Below are 20,768 nucleotides of genomic sequence, written 5' to 3'. Positions count from 1 at the left end.
TCTCTGCAGTCGCTGTTTGTAAACCTCAAATGTATTTTGTTAGAGCATTTGCTATGAATACTTATATAAAGTCAATGTGTGCTAACTCTTTTATTAGGTTTTAGTGAGCAAAGATTTTAGATGTGCGGAAGTTACAAATTAATCGCAACTTTGGCTAAAACTTCACCAAAGGAAAGCACACGCAAAGCAAAGCACTTTATATGTGAACGATTCACTTCACTCTGAGCAGATTAACCCGCGCGGGGCTGGGGGGGGGGGTAAATTTTACCCCCCCCCCCTCGCGAATTTTTGCGATATCTCAAAACGCCAAACTTTCAGTACCTTTTCTTACATCAATTTGACACGTTCCCTGAAAATTTGAGCGAAATCCGTCGGAAAATTTTTGAGAAATTGACGTTTTAGTGACGTCATGTTCGCCATTTTCGCCTCAAAAACGGCAAAATTTCAAACGCCGCTAGCATCTTCATTTTTAGAGGAATCAAGACGTAACAAAAAAGGTTATACGTAATTCTACTTTGTCTATCAAATGGCTGTCTCGGTTTTTTGAAAATTTTGGATTTTGGCCCACATTTTTTAAAAAAACTGACTTTTTTGGGAAAATAATTATAAAATCTAAAATTTTGAGTGTATCAAAAAACCCAGAATATATGTCAGAGAAGTGGTCTATGTGCACCTACATACCAATTTTTAGAAGAATCGGTTCAAAAATGTGGGATTTATTGAAAATTTTATGACGTCACGACACACAAAAATTTTGAAAAATGATTTTTTTGGAAGTTCTAGATCTCGTACGGAAACGAAAATACCACCATTCGATTCGCCGTGAAAAACTGCATCAGATAGACACCTTTTTAGGCCTTAACAACCAACTTCAAAATTTGACCTCACTTGACCTGACCTTGACCTGACCTCGACCTGAAATTCATCCAGAGGTGGTCTATATCACTTATTGAGTGTGCCTATTGAATTCTATGAGTAAAATGACCCATAAAACATGTGTCGCACATGCCCTTTTCTATATTTTATTTTTTGGTGACCTGACCTGACCTGACCTTGACCTTGACCTCTGAATGATATTGTATGCAACGAATATTGTCTTGGTAGCCTAAGAACACGTTTTGGGCAATCAGTCTCAGTCCATGACTCCATTGTTCGGCAACTACATAAGGTGCAAGGCCGATACTGTAGAAACTTGCAATTTGTACCCTTGACCTGACCTTGCCTTGACCTCAAACTTTAAATTAAGTACATGTTTGTAGTTGTTCGTGATGAGATCTTTCGATTGGCGTTTGAATTTTCCAAATCGGACCATTAGTTCGGGAGATAACAGGGGATAAAATTTACCCCTCCAGCCCCGCGCGTTCGGCTGGAGACCCCAGCCCCGCGCGGGTTAAACTTCAAATTTCAGCTTTGTTCGCCAAGCGGATCTATTTCTTCATATCGTACAGTTGGAGGAAAAGTGACTTAGCGAAGCGCTTCACTAAAATAACGTTCAAATCGTTCTGAGAGCTCTACGAGGGGTGTTCAAAAAGTTCTCGGCCCAACCATGAAGGAGCAGAGATACGACGTCGACTTATTAGACCAAAAATGTTCATTGAGTCAAATAACCAGCGTTAAGACAAAAAATATCTCGCGCAGCGCTTCGCGAGAGGCCCCAGGGTCTCCATAGCTTAGTGGGTTTTGGACCCATCTGGCACATCCAAGACGGCTACTTTTGTCTCCTTGCTGTCAGCGAAGTTGCCATTGCTAAGCAATTTCCTTATGTTGGGGAAAAGGTGGCAACCAGAGGGTGCATGGTACGGAGAAAAAAAGTGGCTGTGACAGCAACTCGAAGCCACAGCTCACTGCTTCGCTGATCGTCACCCTGCTCATGTGTGCCGGTGCGTGGTCCTGGATCAGGCGCACACTTTTAGTCAGCTTCCCTAGTCTCTCCTCTATATCTGCTGCTCGCAACTATTATCGAAGGGAGGTGTAGTATTCATCATCAATTGTGCGCCTCTGTTTTAGAAAGTTAACCAGCAGAGCCCCGTCAGTATCCCAAAATGCAACCACTGTCACCTTGCCGTCTGACTTAAACACGTCGCACACATTTGGTGGCCTTTAATCAGTGTGCTTCCACTTGTGCAACTCGGTCACGCTCTTAGGGTCAACGTGTGACACCCACAATCCCTCCACGGTAACAAGTAGTTCAATGACCTCTTTTGGATCTTCGATATAGGGGCCAAAATTTTCGCGTTACGCCTCCTTACGAGTTTGCCTTTTCTCTGGAGTCAGCAAATGGGGGATGCATCTTGCAGAGATCTTAAACATATTAATACGCTGTTGAAGAATGACTTAAAGGAGGCTGATAGACACCTCCGCTTCTGCTGCGTTGTTCAAGACCAGAACATTTGTCATTTTTCACAAAGAAGTGCTTATTTTTCATATTTTCTTGAGACAATGCTGTTGATGGCTGGCCACTGCGGGGGTGACTATTAATGATCTGTTGACCGAAATTGAACAGAGATGCCCACTTTTTGACGCTACTGTAAGAAAGACAAACCTCAACATGTGTTGGCACTAGCTTTTCGTGAATAACGTTTTTTGCATTTTTCTGCAATGCATGAACCAAATCACTGTTCTCTTCTGGGCGTCGCCCATTCTGACCGGGAATGGCAAACTATGTTACGATTAATTAGCAGCCTGAACCAATCACAGGGCAGATTGGTTAATGGCTACGTAAGTGGACATCCCAATAACACATCATTGAATGCACCGCGTTACAGGCCGAAATTCCAACTCCTTCATGGTTGGGCCGAGAACTTTTTGAACGCCCCTCGTAGCCCCTGGATAATCGTCTGCACAATCACCAACTGCACTTTGCTGGACCCGTAGCTACACTCATTCAACACTCGCACTAAATTCATAAAAGAACTGTCACGGGAAATAATACCCACTTAGCGAATGTGGCTGACATATGACGCACAAAGTAATCTCCTGCTCAATGCCAAGAGTCATCTGGCTCAATACTTGTTAGCGTGATCGGTGTCTTGGCCACGCGGCTCGCAAGTGTCGCTCATTCCTCGAGAACCCTCAGCGTCGTGTATTGAGCGCACTCCTTAGAGCGGCGGCCGGGAATTCGGTCTCCGCAAGTCTGTTGTGCGCCGGTTGCCAGAGCCACCCAGATCAGCGGCACGCCGCCGGCAGAGCGTTGTCATGGAGATGCACAGAATGCGTCGCACGCGGTGTCCGCAGCGGGTGGCGGGCACCACACGGTGATCGGCAGGGGCTCAGTCTGACGGTCACGCCAGTGTTGGTGATGACACGACGGGGGTTGGCGTGTTGCCTCGTCGGCGTCGTCGCCTTCCTGACCTGCTGTGTCGCCCAAGATGCGGTCACCGATGAGGTCGCAGGTTAGCGATGTGAGATGTGGCTGTTTAGTGTTTAAAGACAGCGACTGTACATAGATTGTCAGGCCGAGGGAGCTAATAGGAGAGAAAGAGATGACTCGCTGACCGCGGCCCGTTTTGTTAGATAGCGAGCTAGAAAAAAATAGATAAGGAGCTTCGGCATATGTAGATGAGGAACATCGGCAATGTTCCTCCGTCCCTCCACTCTAAAAGGCCATTGCATTTTTAAACGGAGGAACAGACCCGTTACTTTTTAGAAGTGTAACGACCCAACTAACCTTCACTGTGTTGGTGATCCCTTCGCCCTTCCTCCGCTACAATTTAGTTCGTTCCTCCGCTCCTCCATTTCTCTTTACTTTTGGTTATCCGAACGGGTCCCATGGGTGGAGAACCTGCCCCGGCCACCCCGGCCGTGGCCGGGGTAACTTTCAGCCGACCCCGGCGCGGCCGGGGTAACTTTTTCCACTTCTGTAAATCCTAAAAGCTGTCTCCATACGAAAAAAACTGCCATCTATAAAAGCGTCTCTCGTTATTCTTATCTACCTTGAAAAGTTCTTGAAAATGTACTTTATTTTCATTTTGGAGCTTCTATGTTTTTAGGTCTTTTCATCGCGGAGCCCGACATGTTTCATCAAACAGAAGTATATTATATTTAAGGGCCGTTATCGTAAGATGGCACTGTAATAACATCACAAGACAGGACGAGGGTAATATCAGTGAGATAGAAGGACGAGCTGCTGGGGCTCAAGGCTCCCCCAACTTAACCCGCGCCAGGGTGGTGGCCTTATCGTAACACGTTGAGTCGAGAGGTGGGCTTTTCACGCTCCTTTTAACTCGGCTACTGGGCTACGAGGCGAGAAGCGGAACGACGTTTGAAAGAGCGACAAACGTGATCAGAGAAATCTGGTCTTTAGGCAAACTCAATAATAAAATCACCGTAGTTCATCAAAAGCCAAATTTTCTGATTTTAGCGTTCTCCGACAACTTTTCTCACAGTTCATGAACATAATGGAGCTTAAACACTGCAATCAAAACATTCGATTACTCGTTTAAGGCTCGGTCGCGAATAATATTTCAGGTGCGAGCTCAAATCAATAAGAGGGTCAAAACGGTCAAATTTGACATTTTGTTTTGTGTGGGAAGGTTGCAACTTCCACGGAATAAGCTTTGCAAAGGGCATGATGGCATTTTTAGCACGATCATCCAGCAACTTTGACCTGATGACCTGACCTATCACTAGGTGACATGCGTCCGAAATTTTAAGGAATGTTGCAAAATTGTAGTTACAATTACGAAATCTTCCGCACCTGCGTGCAGCAGTTTTCCCTAAAAACGTACAAACGGCAGACATCCATTATTCTATGCCACAGAATAGGAGTTTGTTGATAACCGTTGACAAATATTTGACCATCATCGTCTTTCTGACTTTCGGTCGCCGGCCGGGGTAACTTTTTCAAATATTCTCCACCCATGGGTCGATCTAGCGATAACTCTAAAATGGTGAATTGGGTAAATACTAGTGGCGCGGAACACCTACAACTGGGGGGGGGGGGGGGGCACTGCCGACTTTTGGTCCCATTCTTTCCATGCAACGCCCATAGGACTAATGTAAAAATGTCAAAATCAAAGGGGGCACGGTGCTCCGTTGCTCCCCTCCCCGTTCCGCCGCCTATGGTAAATACTTCATCTGAGTAGATAACGGCATTTTTAGTCTTGGTTAACGCTTGTGCTTAAATTAAATGCATGTGTCAACTTTGTCGACAATTCACTATCACATCTTTTCATCACTATAACCACAACTGCTGTGGTCAGGCGCGGACCCCCATACCACCACTGAGAGTACCTCTATGGGAGGCGACCCGTTCGGTCCGAGTGACCTGAGCGGCCCGGCCGGTACGGCCACGTGTCGCCACTGGCCGTCCCTACAGTGCAGCCAGCTCTCCTGCTCGGGCCGTGGAGTTATCGACTGTCGAGACCGAGAGTCGTCAGTCGGTGAGTGGCAATTATTATCAGCGAATGTTGAAATGGTGTGCCTGCTGCACCAAACCACATCTTGTCGTGGATTTCCGCAGCATGCCATTTCATGGCAGATTGCACAGCACGTCATTTATATGCATCATGCATGGTAAATAAAAAGTAGGGGAGAGTGGGGTAAGATGCCCAGGGTGGGAAAGACGCCCCACCCCCTCTAGCGGCGAAACAAAGAATCGGACCTGGAAATGAATGTTCTTAGCGTAAAGCGGAAGCCTGCCTTGTTAACTGCACAAAAAATTGCGAAGCTCAGTTGGGCAACGGCTGGCTGATGATTGCATGTTTTTTATTTGCTGCTTTCAAAAAATATTTTGGTGTCAGAACATTGTAAATATCAAAGAAGGTAAATAATATTTGCGTCCCTTGCTATAGTCGCGATATATTAGCATGCGTGTACTGTGTCCCAAACAGTTTGTTTCAGGGTGTAGTTTTATGGCTAACAAATTGTACTGATTTAATGTTACTTCGGTACCTTGGGGTAAGACGCCCCCTGTCCTGATGGGGAAAGACGCCCCCCCCCCTAAATCCGTAGGCTGTCCTTCAAACAGCCCGTCAAATCATTTATTACATACTTGTGATGTAGACAAAAGCCGATCTGGGACTATTGAGAGTCCAGTACGGTCGGGTGCTCCCCATGCCGGTCTCTCGGCCCACATAGCGACTTTTTGGGCGGCATCTGACTCTGAGAGCCCTCACGACGGCCTCTGTGGGCCCCATTATTGGCTCCAGGGCCCCTCACGACATCCTTTGAGGGCTCCCACGTTGGCCCCACGGGCCGCGCTGGCATCGGAGGTCCCCACGATGGGCTCGAGGGCCCTCAAGCATCATGATGACCTATAAGAGCCCCACAGTGGTCTCCGAACGCCACCACGGAGGCTTGTTTGGCCGCGCTGGACTATGATGGCCCTAACGATGACCTCTGAAGCCCCTTACGACTACTTTTGAGGGCCCTTATGATGACGTTTGGTGTCTACTGCAGGCTCGAAGGGACTACCCATTCGTTCAGGCGATTCACGTGCCCATTTATGTCACTTATAGTGCAGGGGGCATCTTTCCCAACGTCAGGGGGCGTCTTTCCCACCCTGTGGGGTAAGATGCCCCCTTTCACTTCTTCAGGAAAATGCTTAATAACAAAAAAAGTTATAATATTTCAGGCACTAAAGTGTGATATTTTTGGAGAAAAATGATTACGGCTTCCGTTGAAACTCCAAGTTTTTGCTTTCCCATCGTCATTTTCGAATAATATATGACATAGCAAAACCCTGGGCATCTTTCCCCACTCTCCCCTACCACAACTGCCCATGGGTAGTAGCCACTGGGCGGCACCGCAGTATCTACACTATATCTCTGTGTGGTAAGGCGTAAGCTGCACCGCGACCGCACTACACTATATCCCTGTGTGGTAGGCTGCACCGCATTACACTATATCCCTGTGAGGAAGGCTGCACCGCAGTACCTACACTAATACTATATCCCTGTGAGGTAGGCTGCACCGCACTACACTATATCCCTGTGTGGTAGGCTGCACCGCATTACATTCCTGTGTGGTAGGCTGCACCGCATTACATTCCTGTGTGGTAGGCTGCACCGCATTACATCCCTGTGTGATAGTCTGCACCGCATTACAATGAATCCCTGTGAGGTAGGCTGCACCGCACTACACTATATCCCTGTGTGGTAGGCTGCACTGCATTACATCCCTGAGCGGTAGGCTGCACCGCATTACACTACATCCCTGTGAGGTAGGCTGGACCGCATTACATTCCTGTGTGATAGGCTGCACCGCATTACATCCCTGAGTGGTAGGCTGCACCGCATTACAATGAATCCCTGTGAGGTAGGCTGCACCGCATTACACTATATCCCTGTGTGGTAGGCTGCAACGCATTACACTGCATCCCTGTGTGATAGGCTGCACCGCATTACACCCCTGTGAGGAAGGCCGAACCGCAGTACACTACATCCCTGTGAGGTAGGCTGCACCGCATTACACTGCATCACTGTGAGGTAGGCTACACCGTATTACACTATATCCCTGTGTGGTAGGTTGCACCGCATTACGCTACATCACTGTGTGGTAGGCTGCACCGCATTACATTCCTGTGTGGTAGGCTGTACCGCATTCCACTGAATCTCTGTGAGGTATAGGCTGCACCGCACTACACTATGTATATCCCTGTGTGGTAGGTTGCACCGCATTACGTTACATCACTGTGAGGTAGGCTGGACCGCATTACATTCCTGTATGTTAGGCTGCACCGCAGTGCATCCCTGTGCGGTAGGCTGCACCGCAATGCCTTTCCAGGCCCCAGAATGAAGCCTGACGGTACTGGGAGCTTTCATTGAATTGAAAATGCGAAAATGCGGCTTGTTTAACGAAGAAAATGTGATTTTTGATAGCAAAGCACTCATGCATTAGCATATACTTCAAGACAATTTCTATTGCATCTTTTCATAAAAACTAAAGTCCCCTCCACAAGGTGGCAAGACGGAAAATGATGCGATGAATAAAAAAAAAAACATTTATCGTCTGTGGCTGTCACTTCACTTACGGATGGTCGTATTTTCCCATAAGTTTCATCATACGAAGGTCCGTTTAACCCGCGTTACCCGCGCCCTGATGGGGTCTGCCTAGCAACGCGGTCTGCGTGGTTCTCGAGATCTTAGGGGGGGGGGGGGCAAAGGTATCAATCTAAAATTTGGTATGTATATCGAAGAGCGCAGGGACTATCACATATATTCCGTTTTTTTTTTCGAAAATCGATTCTTTTGTTTTTTTAGTTTTTCTAAAAAAAAATCATTTTTTTTATTTTTGGGGTTGTAAATCCCAAAATTTCGAAAATCCGAGATAGCAGTTTTGAAGCGTCGTCTTTTCTCTACACAACCACATAAAGAACTTTAAAATTGCTTGTTAACTGTCGATTTGGTGAGCGTTTCAAGATGTTATGTTTTTTGCTCATTTTTACTCGAACATGACCTCAGTTTGACCTCAATAACTCCTGACCCAAGGTGACCTGTGAATTGAATTTTGTGTGAAGGTGTCAAATTGATGCCCGGGAAGGTACCCAAAATTTGGCGGCGCTGCGCGCCGCCGTTTTCTCGCTATTTAAGAAAAACCACAGGGGGGCCAAAATGCCCCCCATCAGGGCGCGGGTTAAAATTGTGTCTCAGGTGCGCACCAGTACTTACACTCGCAAGCATTAATTATTTAATGTTTAGAAGAAGTAGAACAAAAAGTCCCGCAATATTTGTCATTTACATCACGTCGGGTGTTTTCCAGCTGATGACGACGTCATCCGTATGCTAGCCACCTCATTCTACATACATCTGAAAAGTACTCTTCTGGCCGGATTTGTCCGCAACTCCACCTTATCAGCCCAGCTACAAAATGCCAGCCGCAGCGCGAGTATCGAAGCTTCGAATGGGAAAACATCCAAGGGCGATGCATCAGAAGGTCATGCGGTTATTATGACGAGACAAAATAATGTGACAGTGTTACCAGTTTCGCAGCAAGACGGCGACACGCCTTTCAATGTTGATCGTTCAAACCTCGGTATTGACGGAGTCACATATATACCGTTAGATGAAATGGCAGTAGGTGCTGCAGGCCGCACTTTGGGAGAATCAGACAGTAAAAGTCTAAAAGATAAAACGGAAATCGCCTTTTCTGAGCGCAAGGGCATTGCCTCTCATGATGAAACGCTAGCCAATGCCAATAATGGAAGCACAAGTAAGATAACAATGTGTGCTCATGTGTGCCGGTGCGTGGTCCTGGATCAGGCGCACACTTTTAGTCAGCTTCCCTAGTCTCTCCTCTATATCTGCTGCTCGCAACTATTATCGAAGGGAGGTGTAGTATTCATCATCAATTGTGCGCCTCTGTTTTAGAAAGTTAACCAGCAGAGCCCCGTCAGTATCCCAAAATGCAACCACTGTCACCTTGCCGTCTGACTTAAACACGTCGCACACATTTGGTGGCCTTTAATCAGTGTGCTTCCACTTGTGCAACTCGGTCACGCTCTTAGGGTCAACGTGTGACACCCACAATCCCTCCACGGTAACAAGTAGTTCAATGACCTCTTTTGGATCTTCGATATAGGGGCCAAAATTTTCGCGTTACGCCTCCTTACGAGTTTGCCTTTTCTCTGGAGTCAGCAAATGGGGGATGCATCTTGCAGAGATCTTAAACATATTAATACGCTGTTGAAGAATGACTTAAAGGAGGCTGATAGACACCTCCGCTTCTGCTGCGTTGTTCAAGACCAGAACATTTGTCATTTTTCACAAAGAAGTGCTTATTTTTCATATTTTCTTGAGACAATGCTGTTGATGGCTGGCCACTGCGGGGGTGACTATTAATGATCTGTTGACCGAAATTGAACAGAGATGCCCACTTTTTGACGCTACTGTAAGAAAGACAAACCTCAACATGTGTTGGCACTAGCTTTTCGTGAATAACGTTTTTTGCATTTTTCTGCAATGCATGAACCAAATCACTGTTCTCTTCTGGGCGTCGCCCATTCTGACCGGGAATGGCAAACTATGTTACGATTAATTAGCAGCCTGAACCAATCACAGGGCAGATTGGTTAATGGCTACGTAAGTGGACATCCCAATAACACATCATTGAATGCACCGCGTTACAGGCCGAAATTCCAACTCCTTCATGGTTGGGCCGAGAACTTTTTGAACGCCCCTCGTAGCCCCTGGATAATCGTCTGCACAATCACCAACTGCACTTTGCTGGACCCGTAGCTACACTCATTCAACACTCGCACTAAATTCATAAAAGAACTGTCACGGGAAATAATACCCACTTAGCGAATGTGGCTGACATATGACGCACAAAGTAATCTCCTGCTCAATGCCAAGAGTCATCTGGCTCAATACTTGTTAGCGTGATCGGTGTCTTGGCCACGCGGCTCGCAAGTGTCGCTCATTCCTCGAGAACCCTCAGCGTCGTGTATTGAGCGCACTCCTTAGAGCGGCGGCCGGGAATTCGGTCTCCGCAAGTCTGTTGTGCGCCGGTTGCCAGAGCCACCCAGATCAGCGGCACGCCGCCGGCAGAGCGTTGTCATGGAGATGCACAGAATGCGTCGCACGCGGTGTCCGCAGCGGGTGGCGGGCACCACACGGTGATCGGCAGGGGCTCAGTCTGACGGTCACGCCAGTGTTGGTGATGACACGACGGGGGTTGGCGTGTTGCCTCGTCGGCGTCGTCGCCTTCCTGACCTGCTGTGTCGCCCAAGATGCGGTCACCGATGAGGTCGCAGGTTAGCGATGTGAGATGTGGCTGTTTAGTGTTTAAAGACAGCGACTGTACATAGATTGTCAGGCCGAGGGAGCTAATAGGAGAGAAAGAGATGACTCGCTGACCGCGGCCCGTTTTGTTAGATAGCGAGCTAGAAAAAAATAGATAAGGAGCTTCGGCATATGTAGATGAGGAACATCGGCAATGTTCCTCCGTCCCTCCACTCTAAAAGGCCATTGCATTTTTAAACGGAGGAACAGACCCGTTACTTTTTAGAAGTGTAACGACCCAACTAACCTTCACTGTGTTGGTGATCCCTTCGCCCTTCCTCCGCTACAATTTAGTTCGTTCCTCCGCTCCTCCATTTCTCTTTACTTTTGGTTATCCGAACGGGTCCCATGGGTGGAGAACCTGCCCCGGCCACCCCGGCCGTGGCCGGGGTAACTTTCAGCCGACCCCGGCGCGGCCGGGGTAACTTTTTCCACTTCTGTAAATCCTAAAAGCTGTCTCCATACGAAAAAAACTGCCATCTATAAAAGCGTCTCTCGTTATTCTTATCTACCTTGAAAAGTTCTTGAAAATGTACTTTATTTTCATTTTGGAGCTTCTATGTTTTTAGGTCTTTTCATCGCGGAGCCCGACATGTTTCATCAAACAGAAGTATATTATATTTAAGGGCCGTTATCGTAAGATGGCACTGTAATAACATCACAAGACAGGACGAGGGTAATATCAGTGAGATAGAAGGACGAGCTGCTGGGGCTCAAGGCTCCCCCAACTTAACCCGCGCCAGGGTGGTGGCCTTATCGTAACACGTTGAGTCGAGAGGTGGGCTTTTCACGCTCCTTTTAACTCGGCTACTGGGCTACGAGGCGAGAAGCGGAACGACGTTTGAAAGAGCGACAAACGTGATCAGAGAAATCTGGTCTTTAGGCAAACTCAATAATAAAATCACCGTAGTTCATCAAAAGCCAAATTTTCTGATTTTAGCGTTCTCCGACAACTTTTCTCACAGTTCATGAACATAATGGAGCTTAAACACTGCAATCAAAACATTCGATTACTCGTTTAAGGCTCGGTCGCGAATAATATTTCAGGTGCGAGCTCAAATCAATAAGAGGGTCAAAACGGTCAAATTTGACATTTTGTTTTGTGTGGGAAGGTTGCAACTTCCACGGAATAAGCTTTGCAAAGGGCATGATGGCATTTTTAGCACGATCATCCAGCAACTTTGACCTGATGACCTGACCTATCACTAGGTGACATGCGTCCGAAATTTTAAGGAATGTTGCAAAATTGTAGTTACAATTACGAAATCTTCCGCACCTGCGTGCAGCAGTTTTCCCTAAAAACGTACAAACGGCAGACATCCATTATTCTATGCCACAGAATAGGAGTTTGTTGATAACCGTTGACAAATATTTGACCATCATCGTCTTTCTGACTTTCGGTCGCCGGCCGGGGTAACTTTTTCAAATATTCTCCACCCATGGGTCGATCTAGCGATAACTCTAAAATGGTGAATTGGGTAAATACTAGTGGCGCGGAACACCTACAACTGGGGGGGGGGGGCACTGCCGACTTTTGGTCCCATTCTTTCCATGCAACGCCCATAGGACTAATGTAAAAATGTCAAAATCAAAGGGGGCACGGTGCTCCGGTGCTCCCCTCCCCGTTCCGCCGCCTATGGTAAATACTTCATCTGAGTAGATAACGGCATTTTTAGTCTTGGTTAACGCTTGTGCTTAAATTAAATGCATGTGTCAACTTTGTCGACAATTCACTATCACATCTTTTCATCACTATAACCACAACTGCTGTGGTCAGGCGCGGACCCCCATACCACCACTGAGAGTACCTCTATGGGAGGCGACCCGTTCGGTCCGAGTGACCTGAGCGGCCCGGCCGGTACGGCCACGTGTCGCCACTGGCCGTCCCTACAGTGCAGCCAGCTCTCCTGCTCGGGCCGTGGAGTTATCGACTGTCGAGACCGAGAGTCGTCAGTCGGTGAGTGGCAATTATTATCAGCGAATGTTGAAATGGTGTGCCTGCTGCACCAAACCACATCTTGTCGTGGATTTCCGCAGCATGCCATTTCATGGCAGATTGCACAGCACGTCATTTATATGCATCATGCATGGTAAATAAAAAGTAGGGGAGAGTGGGGTAAGATGCCCAGGGTGGGAAAGACGCCCCACCCCCTCTAGCGGCGAAACAAAGAATCGGACCTGGAAATGAATGTTCTTAGCGTAAAGCGGAAGCCTGCCTTGTTAACTGCACAAAAAATTGCGAAGCTCAGTTGGGCAACGGCTGGCTGATGATTGCATGTTTTTTATTTGCTGCTTTCAAAAAATATTTTGGTGTCAGAACATTGTAAATATCAAAGAAGGTAAATAATATTTGCGTCCCTTGCTATAGTCGCGATATATTAGCATGCGTGTACTGTGTCCCAAACAGTTTGTTTCAGGGTGTAGTTTTATGGCTAACAAATTGTACTGATTTAATGTTACTTCGGTACCTTGGGGTAAGACGCCCCCTGTCCTGATGGGGAAAGACGCCCCCCCCCCCCTAAATCCGTAGGCTGTCCTTCAAACAGCCCGTCAAATCATTTATTACATACTTGTGATGTAGACAAAAGCCGATCTGGGACTATTGAGAGTCCAGTACGGTCGGGTGCTCCCCATGCCGGTCTCTCGGCCCACATAGCGACTTTTTGGGCGGCATCTGACTCTGAGAGCCCTCACGACGGCCTCTGTGGGCCCCATTATTGGCTCCAGGGCCCCTCACGACATCCTTTGAGGGCTCCCACGTTGGCCCCACGGGCCGCGCTGGCATCGGAGGTCCCCACGATGGGCTCGAGGGCCCTCAAGCATCATGATGACCTATAAGAGCCCCACAGTGGTCTCCGAACGCCACCACGGAGGCTTGTTTGGCCGCGCTGGACTATGATGGCCCTAACGATGACCTCTGAAGCCCCTTACGACTACTTTTGAGGGCCCTTATGATGACGTTTGGTGTCTACTGCAGGCTCGAAGGGACTACCCATTCGTTCAGGCGATTCACGTGCCCATTTATGTCACTTATAGTGCAGGGGGCATCTTTCCCAACGTCAGGGGGCGTCTTTCCCACCCTGTGGGGTAAGATGCCCCCTTTCACTTCTTCAGGAAAATGCTTAATAACAAAAAAAGTTATAATATTTCAGGCACTAAAGTGTGATATTTTTGGAGAAAAATGATTACGGCTTCCGTTGAAACTCCAAGTTTTTGCTTTCCCATCGTCATTTTCGAATAATATATGACATAGCAAAACCCTGGGCATCTTTCCCCACTCTCCCCTACCACAACTGCCCATGGGTAGTAGCCACTGGGCGGCACCGCAGTATCTACACTATATCTCTGTGTGGTAAGGCGTAAGCTGCACCGCGACCGCACTACACTATATCCCTGTGTGGTAGGCTGCACCGCATTACACTATATCCCTGTGAGGAAGGCTGCACCGCAGTACCTACACTAATACTATATCCCTGTGAGGTAGGCTGCACCGCACTACACTATATCCCTGTGTGGTAGGCTGCACCGCATTACATTCCTGTGTGGTAGGCTGCACCGCATTACATTCCTGTGTGGTAGGCTGCACCGCATTACATCCCTGTGTGATAGTCTGCACCGCATTACAATGAATCCCTGTGAGGTAGGCTGCACCGCACTACACTATATCCCTGTGTGGTAGGCTGCACTGCATTACATCCCTGAGCGGTAGGCTGCACCGCATTACACTACATCCCTGTGAGGTAGGCTGGACCGCATTACATTCCTGTGTGATAGGCTGCACCGCATTACATCCCTGAGTGGTAGGCTGCACCGCATTACAATGAATCCCTGTGAGGTAGGCTGCACCGCATTACACTATATCCCTGTGTGGTAGGCTGCAACGCATTACACTGCATCCCTGTGTGATAGGCTGCACCGCATTACACCCCTGTGAGGAAGGCCGAACCGCAGTACACTACATCCCTGTGAGGTAGGCTGCACCGCATTACACTGCATCACTGTGAGGTAGGCTACACCGTATTACACTATATCCCTGTGTGGTAGGTTGCACCGCATTACGCTACATCACTGTGTGGTAGGCTGCACCGCATTACATTCCTGTGTGGTAGGCTGTACCGCATTCCACTGAATCTCTGTGAGGTATAGGCTGCACCGCACTACACTATGTATATCCCTGTGTGGTAGGTTGCACCGCATTACGTTACATCACTGTGAGGTAGGCTGGACCGCATTACATTCCTGTATGTTAGGCTGCACCGCAGTGCATCCCTGTGCGGTAGGCTGCACCGCAATGCCTTTCCAGGCCCCAGAATGAAGCCTGACGGTACTGGGAGCTTTCATTGAATTGAAAATGCGAAAATGCGGCTTGTTTAACGAAGAAAATGTGATTTTTGATAGCAAAGCACTCATGCATTAGCATATACTTCAAGACAATTTCTATTGCATCTTTTCATAAAAACTAAAGTCCCCTCCACAAGGTGGCAAGACGGAAAATGATGCGATGAATAAAAAAAAAAACATTTATCGTCTGTGGCTGTCACTTCACTTACGGATGGTCGTATTTTCCCATAAGTTTCATCATACGAAGGTCCGTTTAACCCGCGTTACCCGCGCCCTGATGGGGTCTGCCTAGCAACGCGGTCTGCGTGGTTCTCGAGATCTTAGGGGGGGGGGGCAAAGGTATCAATCTAAAATTTGGTATGTATATCGAAGAGCGCAGGGACTATCACATATATTCCGTTTTTTTTTTCGAAAATCGATTCTTTTGTTTTTTTAGTTTTTCTAAAAAAAAATCATTTTTTTTATTTTTGGGGTTGTAAATCCCAAAATTTCGAAAATCCGAGATAGCAGTTTTGAAGCGTCGTCTTTTCTCTACACAACCACATAAAGAACTTTAAAATTGCTTGTTAACTGTCGATTTGGTGAGCGTTTCAAGATGTTATGTTTTTTGCTCATTTTTACTCGAACATGACCTCAGTTTGACCTCAATAACTCCTGACCCAAGGTGACCTGTGAATTGAATTTTGTGTGAAGGTGTCAAATTGATGCCCGGGAAGGTACCCAAAATTTGGCGGCGCTGCGCGCCGCCGTTTTCTCGCTATTTAAGAAAAACCACAGGGGGGCCAAAATGCCCCCCATCAGGGCGCGGGTTAAAATTGTGTCTCAGGTGCGCACCAGTACTTACACTCGCAAGCATTAATTATTTAATGTTTAGAAGAAGTAGAACAAAAAGTCCCGCAATATTTGTCATTTACATCACGTCGGGTGTTTTCCAGCTGATGACGACGTCATCCGTATGCTAGCCACCTCATTCTACATACATCTGAAAAGTACTCTTCTGGCCGGATTTGTCCGCAACTCCACCTTATCAGCCCAGCTACAAAATGCCAGCCGCAGCGCGAGTATCGAAGCTTCGAATGGGAAAACATCCAAGGGCGATGCATCAGAAGGTCATGCGGTTATTATGACGAGACAAAATAATGTGACAGTGTTACCAGTTTCGCAGCAAGACGGCGACACGCCTTTCAATGTTGATCGTTCAAACCTCGGTATTGACGGAGTCACATATATACCGTTAGATGAAATGGCAGTAGGTGCTGCAGGCCGCACTTTGGGAGAATCAGACAGTAAAAGTCTAAAAGATAAAACGGAAATCGCCTTTTCTGAGCGCAAGGGCATTGCCTCTCATGATGAAACGCTAGCCAATGCCAATAATGGAAGCACAAGTAAGATAACAATCAGCCTAAGTGCAGCTGGAAAAGAAAGGACTCAGGCATCAGCCGGTAAGAGCGTTGGAGCGATAACCGAGACTGCAACTCTGCAAGACAGTAAAGAAAATAACCGAGCAAGGAAGAATAGCACGGCCACGAAACGCAGGCGTCGACGGTCGACTTCTGTGGCGCTGGATCCAACAAGTACAAATAAAAATGCGACGGTAGAAAAACTGACAAGCATATCATTGACAGCTACCGTTCCATTAGATGCTGAGCAGAAGTCGTTCCCAGATAAAAGTGAAACAGTCCCTGAGCCGTCTGAGCTGATTTTCGATAAAATGGGGACAAATAAATTGCTGAGTTCAGCCAATAATGTCGGAAAGGGCAAGGTGATGCCTGTTGATCTTGAACAGCGGACATCTAGGAAAACACTGGTTTACCAGGTGACGGTGAAGGCCGGCGTAAACGCATCAAAGGCAGACGAGAGTAATATAAATGAGAACGCAACAGGCGACAGTGCAGTGACGTGGATCAAACCGCTTGAGGAATCGACCGAGCCCACAGCATCATACGACATCAACAAGGAACAATCGGCTGATCGAAAGCGGCTGGCACATACACCCGAGGAGAAGCTCACAAAGACAGAAATGGCTTCGTCTCATCAAATCAAATCGCCCCCGAGCGTTACACCCACTAGCACAGATGTATCAACGCAAAGTGCTGTAACAAAAAAGCCAGTTACTCAGGTTTCAAGGATTACGAGCCGTCTCAACAATGCCAGAGACATAACAATCAACGAAATGAGTCTGGTCGACAAATCGGCATCGGATGCCGCTCGAAATCAGACAGCGACCAACAGCAGCATTTTGCCGGAGCAGTTGGAGCAGTTCCAGAGCATGCTCGTGCAGATTATGGAGGACGACGAAGATTTCCTGAACGCCGACAAAGAGCAAGGTAAGTCCAAAATACATCTGCGAACTCGCAGTATGCAGTATTTAGAGTATTTACAGTAAACGTACGTTTACAGCGTTACGCCCCATTCCCGCACAGGATGGTCACTGGTCACACTGGTCATGGTCACTCTTCAACAAACAATCCAGGAGTCGAGCCAACTAACGTATTCATGTATTACATGTTTACGAGACGTAGATTCATGGAACGCACGACGCACGAAACGAATTTACAGCTAAAACACATGATCAGGCTGCGCGTTCCATTAGCCGTCTTCGTATTAGACAGACATGTGCGTTAAAGCGATAAATCGCTGCATGTAATCATAGCTCAGAAACCAGAATACCATATAGCATACCTTACTGTAAAATACATGGTCTGACATTTACCAAATACAATCTCCTCATGGAATAGCCACCACAGGACAGTCCACGGCGTTCCTGACCCCTCCGGCCGTGTCGGCAGTGCGCGCCGTGCTGCTGGAGCAGACCCAGTTCCCCTACTTGGCCGGTACCGTGCAGGCGGGAAGCAGCAGCTCCTGCACCCTTTACAACATCACCTGTCAGCCGCCTGTGCCGCTCCGGGCCAATTGTACCGGTATCTCGCCGGTGGTCTGTGTCGGTGAGTAGGTATATCGCCGGTGGTCTGTGTTGGTGGGTAGGTATATCACGGGTGGTCTGTGTCGGTGAGTAGGTATATCGCCGGTGGTCTGTGTTGGTGAGTAGGTATATATCACCGGTGGTCTGTGATCACCGGTGGTCTGTGTCGGAGAGTAGGTATCTCACCGGTGGTCTGTGTCGGTGAGTAGGTATATCACCGGTGGTCTGTGTCGGTGAGTAGGTATATCACCGGTGGTCTGTGTCGGTGAGTAGGTATATCACCGGTGGTCTGTGATCACCGGTGATCTGTGTCGGAGAGTAGGTATCTCACCGGTGGTCTGTGTCGGAGAGTAGGTATCTCACCCTTGGTCTGTGTCGGTGAGTAGGTATATCACCGGTGGTCTGTGTCGGTGAGTAGGTATATCACCGGTGGTCTGTGATCACCGGTGATCTGTGTCGGAGAGTAGGTATCTCACCGGTGGTCTGTGTCGGTGAGTAGGTATATCACCGGTGGTCTGTGTCGGTGAGTAGGTATATCACCGGTGGTCTGTGTCGGTGAGTAGGTATATCACCGGTGGTCTGTGTCGGTGAGTAGGTATATCACCGGTGGTCTGTGATCACCGGTGATCTGTGTCGGAGAGTAGGTATCTCACCGGTGGTCTGTGTCGGTGAGTAGGTATATCACCGGTGGTCTGTGTCGGTGAGTAGGGACCATCAGGGAGTGTCGAATGTCGACTGTGGCCTAGGGGAGTCGAGGAATGTCGGATGTCGACTGTCAGGGAGTGACAGGGAATGTTGAATGCCAACTGTCAAGGAGTGTTAGAGAATGTCGAATATCGACCGTCAGGGACCGTCATCGAGTGTCGAATGTCGAGTTGCCGAGCTTGGAATGTCTGCTAAAGTTGTTGAGTTGGTATGCTGTTGAGATCTATGAAACTCATACAATGCTGTCATTATTCTTCAATGCATTCAGCAAATCATGAGCAGAGTCGAGGACGTTTTCATATCATTTGCGGTAAAAATCAATGTCAAAGCCGAACCAGTTGGAAACTAACGTGCAATTAAAGTCAAATAGAATACACGTTTATATAGCGTCGTAGAAGGTGTTCTACCCATTGTTGGAAGTTACATAATACATACGTGTTAGTGCCATCACTACCACCGTGATTTGACCTTGGTCTGACCTGACTCGACCTGACCTGACCGCGGCAGATCCGCCCGGCAAGGCGGGTCGCGACCGTTCCGGAGTGTTCCATCTGGTTCTGCAGCTTCTGGTCGGCGCCTGCGTCCTGTTCATGCCTCTGATCTGGATTATATGCAGGTAAGAAAACTGTGAGGCGTAATAATTTCACACAGGTTCGATGGCTGAGGCATGTATGAAGCATCTAAAGTCAATGAGAGCATTCAGCCGTGCGTGCATCGCACACAGCTTGTGAATACTTTGACATGAAGTAGTCATACTAGCCGATAATACTCGAGGCTTCAGTGTTCTTACATCGATGACGATTTAAATATTTTGTAAGGAATCAAATAACAATTTTATCAAGGAAATCAGAATGCCTGAAAAAAATAGTGTCCCCAGACCGGCAATCGACCTAATTATTTGGTTTCTTTGTTTCAGGAAACAGCCAAACGAAGTTGTGGCGAATGGAAATATTTAGTCCCTTGTTCATCGGAGAAGAGTAGACCCACTGCATGCATCATACTTGCTGAGAAGTTGTTGACTGTCCAGGCTACCTTTTCAATCAGTAACAAGTGAAACACGTCTTTCGTGTACCTTCACATCCAAGAACTCGGTGGCAGCGGAGTAATGTCTTCAATTAAACCACCCAAGGCTGGGCAGCTACCGATATAGCTTACTTCTTCAATTTCTGCCATAAAAGAATTATGTCGTGACCGAACGGATAATGTGCGTTCAATATCGTAAACCAATGCTCTGCCGCCTACCCACATGTAACGACTGACGTGTTACACTGGCATTAACAAAAAAACACGCCTCAATTATGATCAGTTCACGATATGTGTCTCGTATTAACCCTCGCCCGTATTGGTGTTTTTCCAGCCGCGAACGTATAAGGGGGGGGGGGTCCGTTGGACCCCCCCTTGCCGTTTCGCCCCTGATCGAGCTAGAGCTTCGCGGAAAAAAGGAGCGTGTTGCCCGTGATGAGAGGAAGCCGATGATACCTAATTTTAAGGTCCTAGGTCATTGGTTGACCTTGCAGTCCAGGTCAATGACCCAAAAGTCGGGAAAATCGGGACCTGTTAGAACGTCGTAAAGTGTGGCTGCTACGGGGTTTTTCGGGGTGCTGATCACGAATATCATGTTAGTTTTGATCACAGATGATGTCTTCATGCATTTAGTCCAGGTCGGGTCAGGTCAGGTCAGGTCAACCAGTAGGGGTCCTGTCGGGTATTCCTAGTAGGTGTCAACCGCCTCTGACAGCTTCGTAACATGTTACGAAGGCACCAAAACTACTTCGTAAATGTTCAAATGGTTGCTAAATCCGAATTCAGCTGCAAAAACTGGCCTAGAAACATGTAAAACTCGAAAAAGTGAACAGAGGTCATCAAAGGTCAATGACCTGACCTGACCTTCAGGTGACCTTGAAACCCACCCTAACGCATTGGGGCAACATCATATCACATGTTTGAACGCTTGAAACCACGAAAAGACTGCAAACGCGCGGCTAATGCGAGCCGACATACGCCGAATCGCGATTCCGGCCAAACATGGTCTCGAAAAGTAGGTCACAGGTCAAAGGTCATTGGAGTCAGGGTCATGA

The 20,768-nt window shown here is 47.7% G+C and overlaps 1 protein-coding gene and 1 long non-coding RNA gene across 3 annotated transcripts; both read left to right on the top strand.

Moving 5' to 3' along the window:
• The first annotated feature begins 3,249 nt into the window (after positions 1-3,249).
• On the top strand, positions 3,250-9,153 carry LOC122392533. The gene is made up of 3 exons (XR_006258534.1): positions 3,250-3,392; positions 5,202-5,381; positions 8,701-9,153. It is a non-coding gene; the product is annotated as an uncharacterized LOC122392533 (long non-coding RNA).
• A 1,359-nt stretch (positions 9,154-10,512) lies between these two features.
• LOC122392532 lies at positions 10,513-20,012 on the top strand. Of its 2 annotated transcripts, XM_043387495.1 has the most exons (6): positions 10,513-10,693; positions 12,499-12,678; positions 15,998-17,389; positions 17,852-18,007; positions 19,198-19,306; positions 19,607-20,012. In XM_043387495.1, the coding sequence occupies exons 1-6, from the start codon at positions 10,600-10,602 to the stop codon at positions 19,644-19,646; spliced, it is 1,971 nt and encodes a 656-aa protein (XP_043243430.1). In that variant the 5' UTR covers positions 10,513-10,599; the 3' UTR covers positions 19,647-20,012. The 2 variants fall into 2 exon arrangements, with proteins under 2 accessions (XP_043243430.1, XP_043243431.1); XM_043387496.1 differs by lacking the exon at positions 15,998-17,389 and having other exon boundaries at positions 10,529-10,693.
• Positions 20,013-20,768: the final 756 nt, after the last annotated feature.

This window comes from Amphibalanus amphitrite, unplaced genomic scaffold (genome assembly GCF_019059575.1).
Source record: "Amphibalanus amphitrite isolate SeventyFive unplaced genomic scaffold, NRLGWU_Aamphi_draft 000490F_arrow, whole genome shotgun sequence".
Taxonomy (NCBI): Eukaryota; Metazoa; Arthropoda; class Thecostraca; order Balanomorpha; family Balanidae; genus Amphibalanus; species Amphibalanus amphitrite.
This window is presented reverse-complemented; position numbering and strand designations above follow the sequence as displayed.

What these genes read in the sequence shown, in the direction of transcription:
- LOC122392532 (XM_043387495.1), top strand. Translation starts at nt 10,600, where the DNA reads ATGACACGACGGGGGTTGGCGTGTTGCCTCGTCGGCGTCGTCGCCTTC. An exon ending in AGACCGAGAGTCGTCAGTCG is followed by an intron (nt 12,679 to 15,997) that starts GTGAGTGGCAAT and finishes GGTGTTTTCCAG; the next exon opens with CTGATGACGACGTCATCCGT. An exon ending in CTCGCCGGTGGTCTGTGTCG is followed by an intron (nt 18,008 to 19,197) that starts GTGAGTAGGTAT and finishes TGACCGCGGCAG; the next exon opens with ATCCGCCCGGCAAGGCGGGT.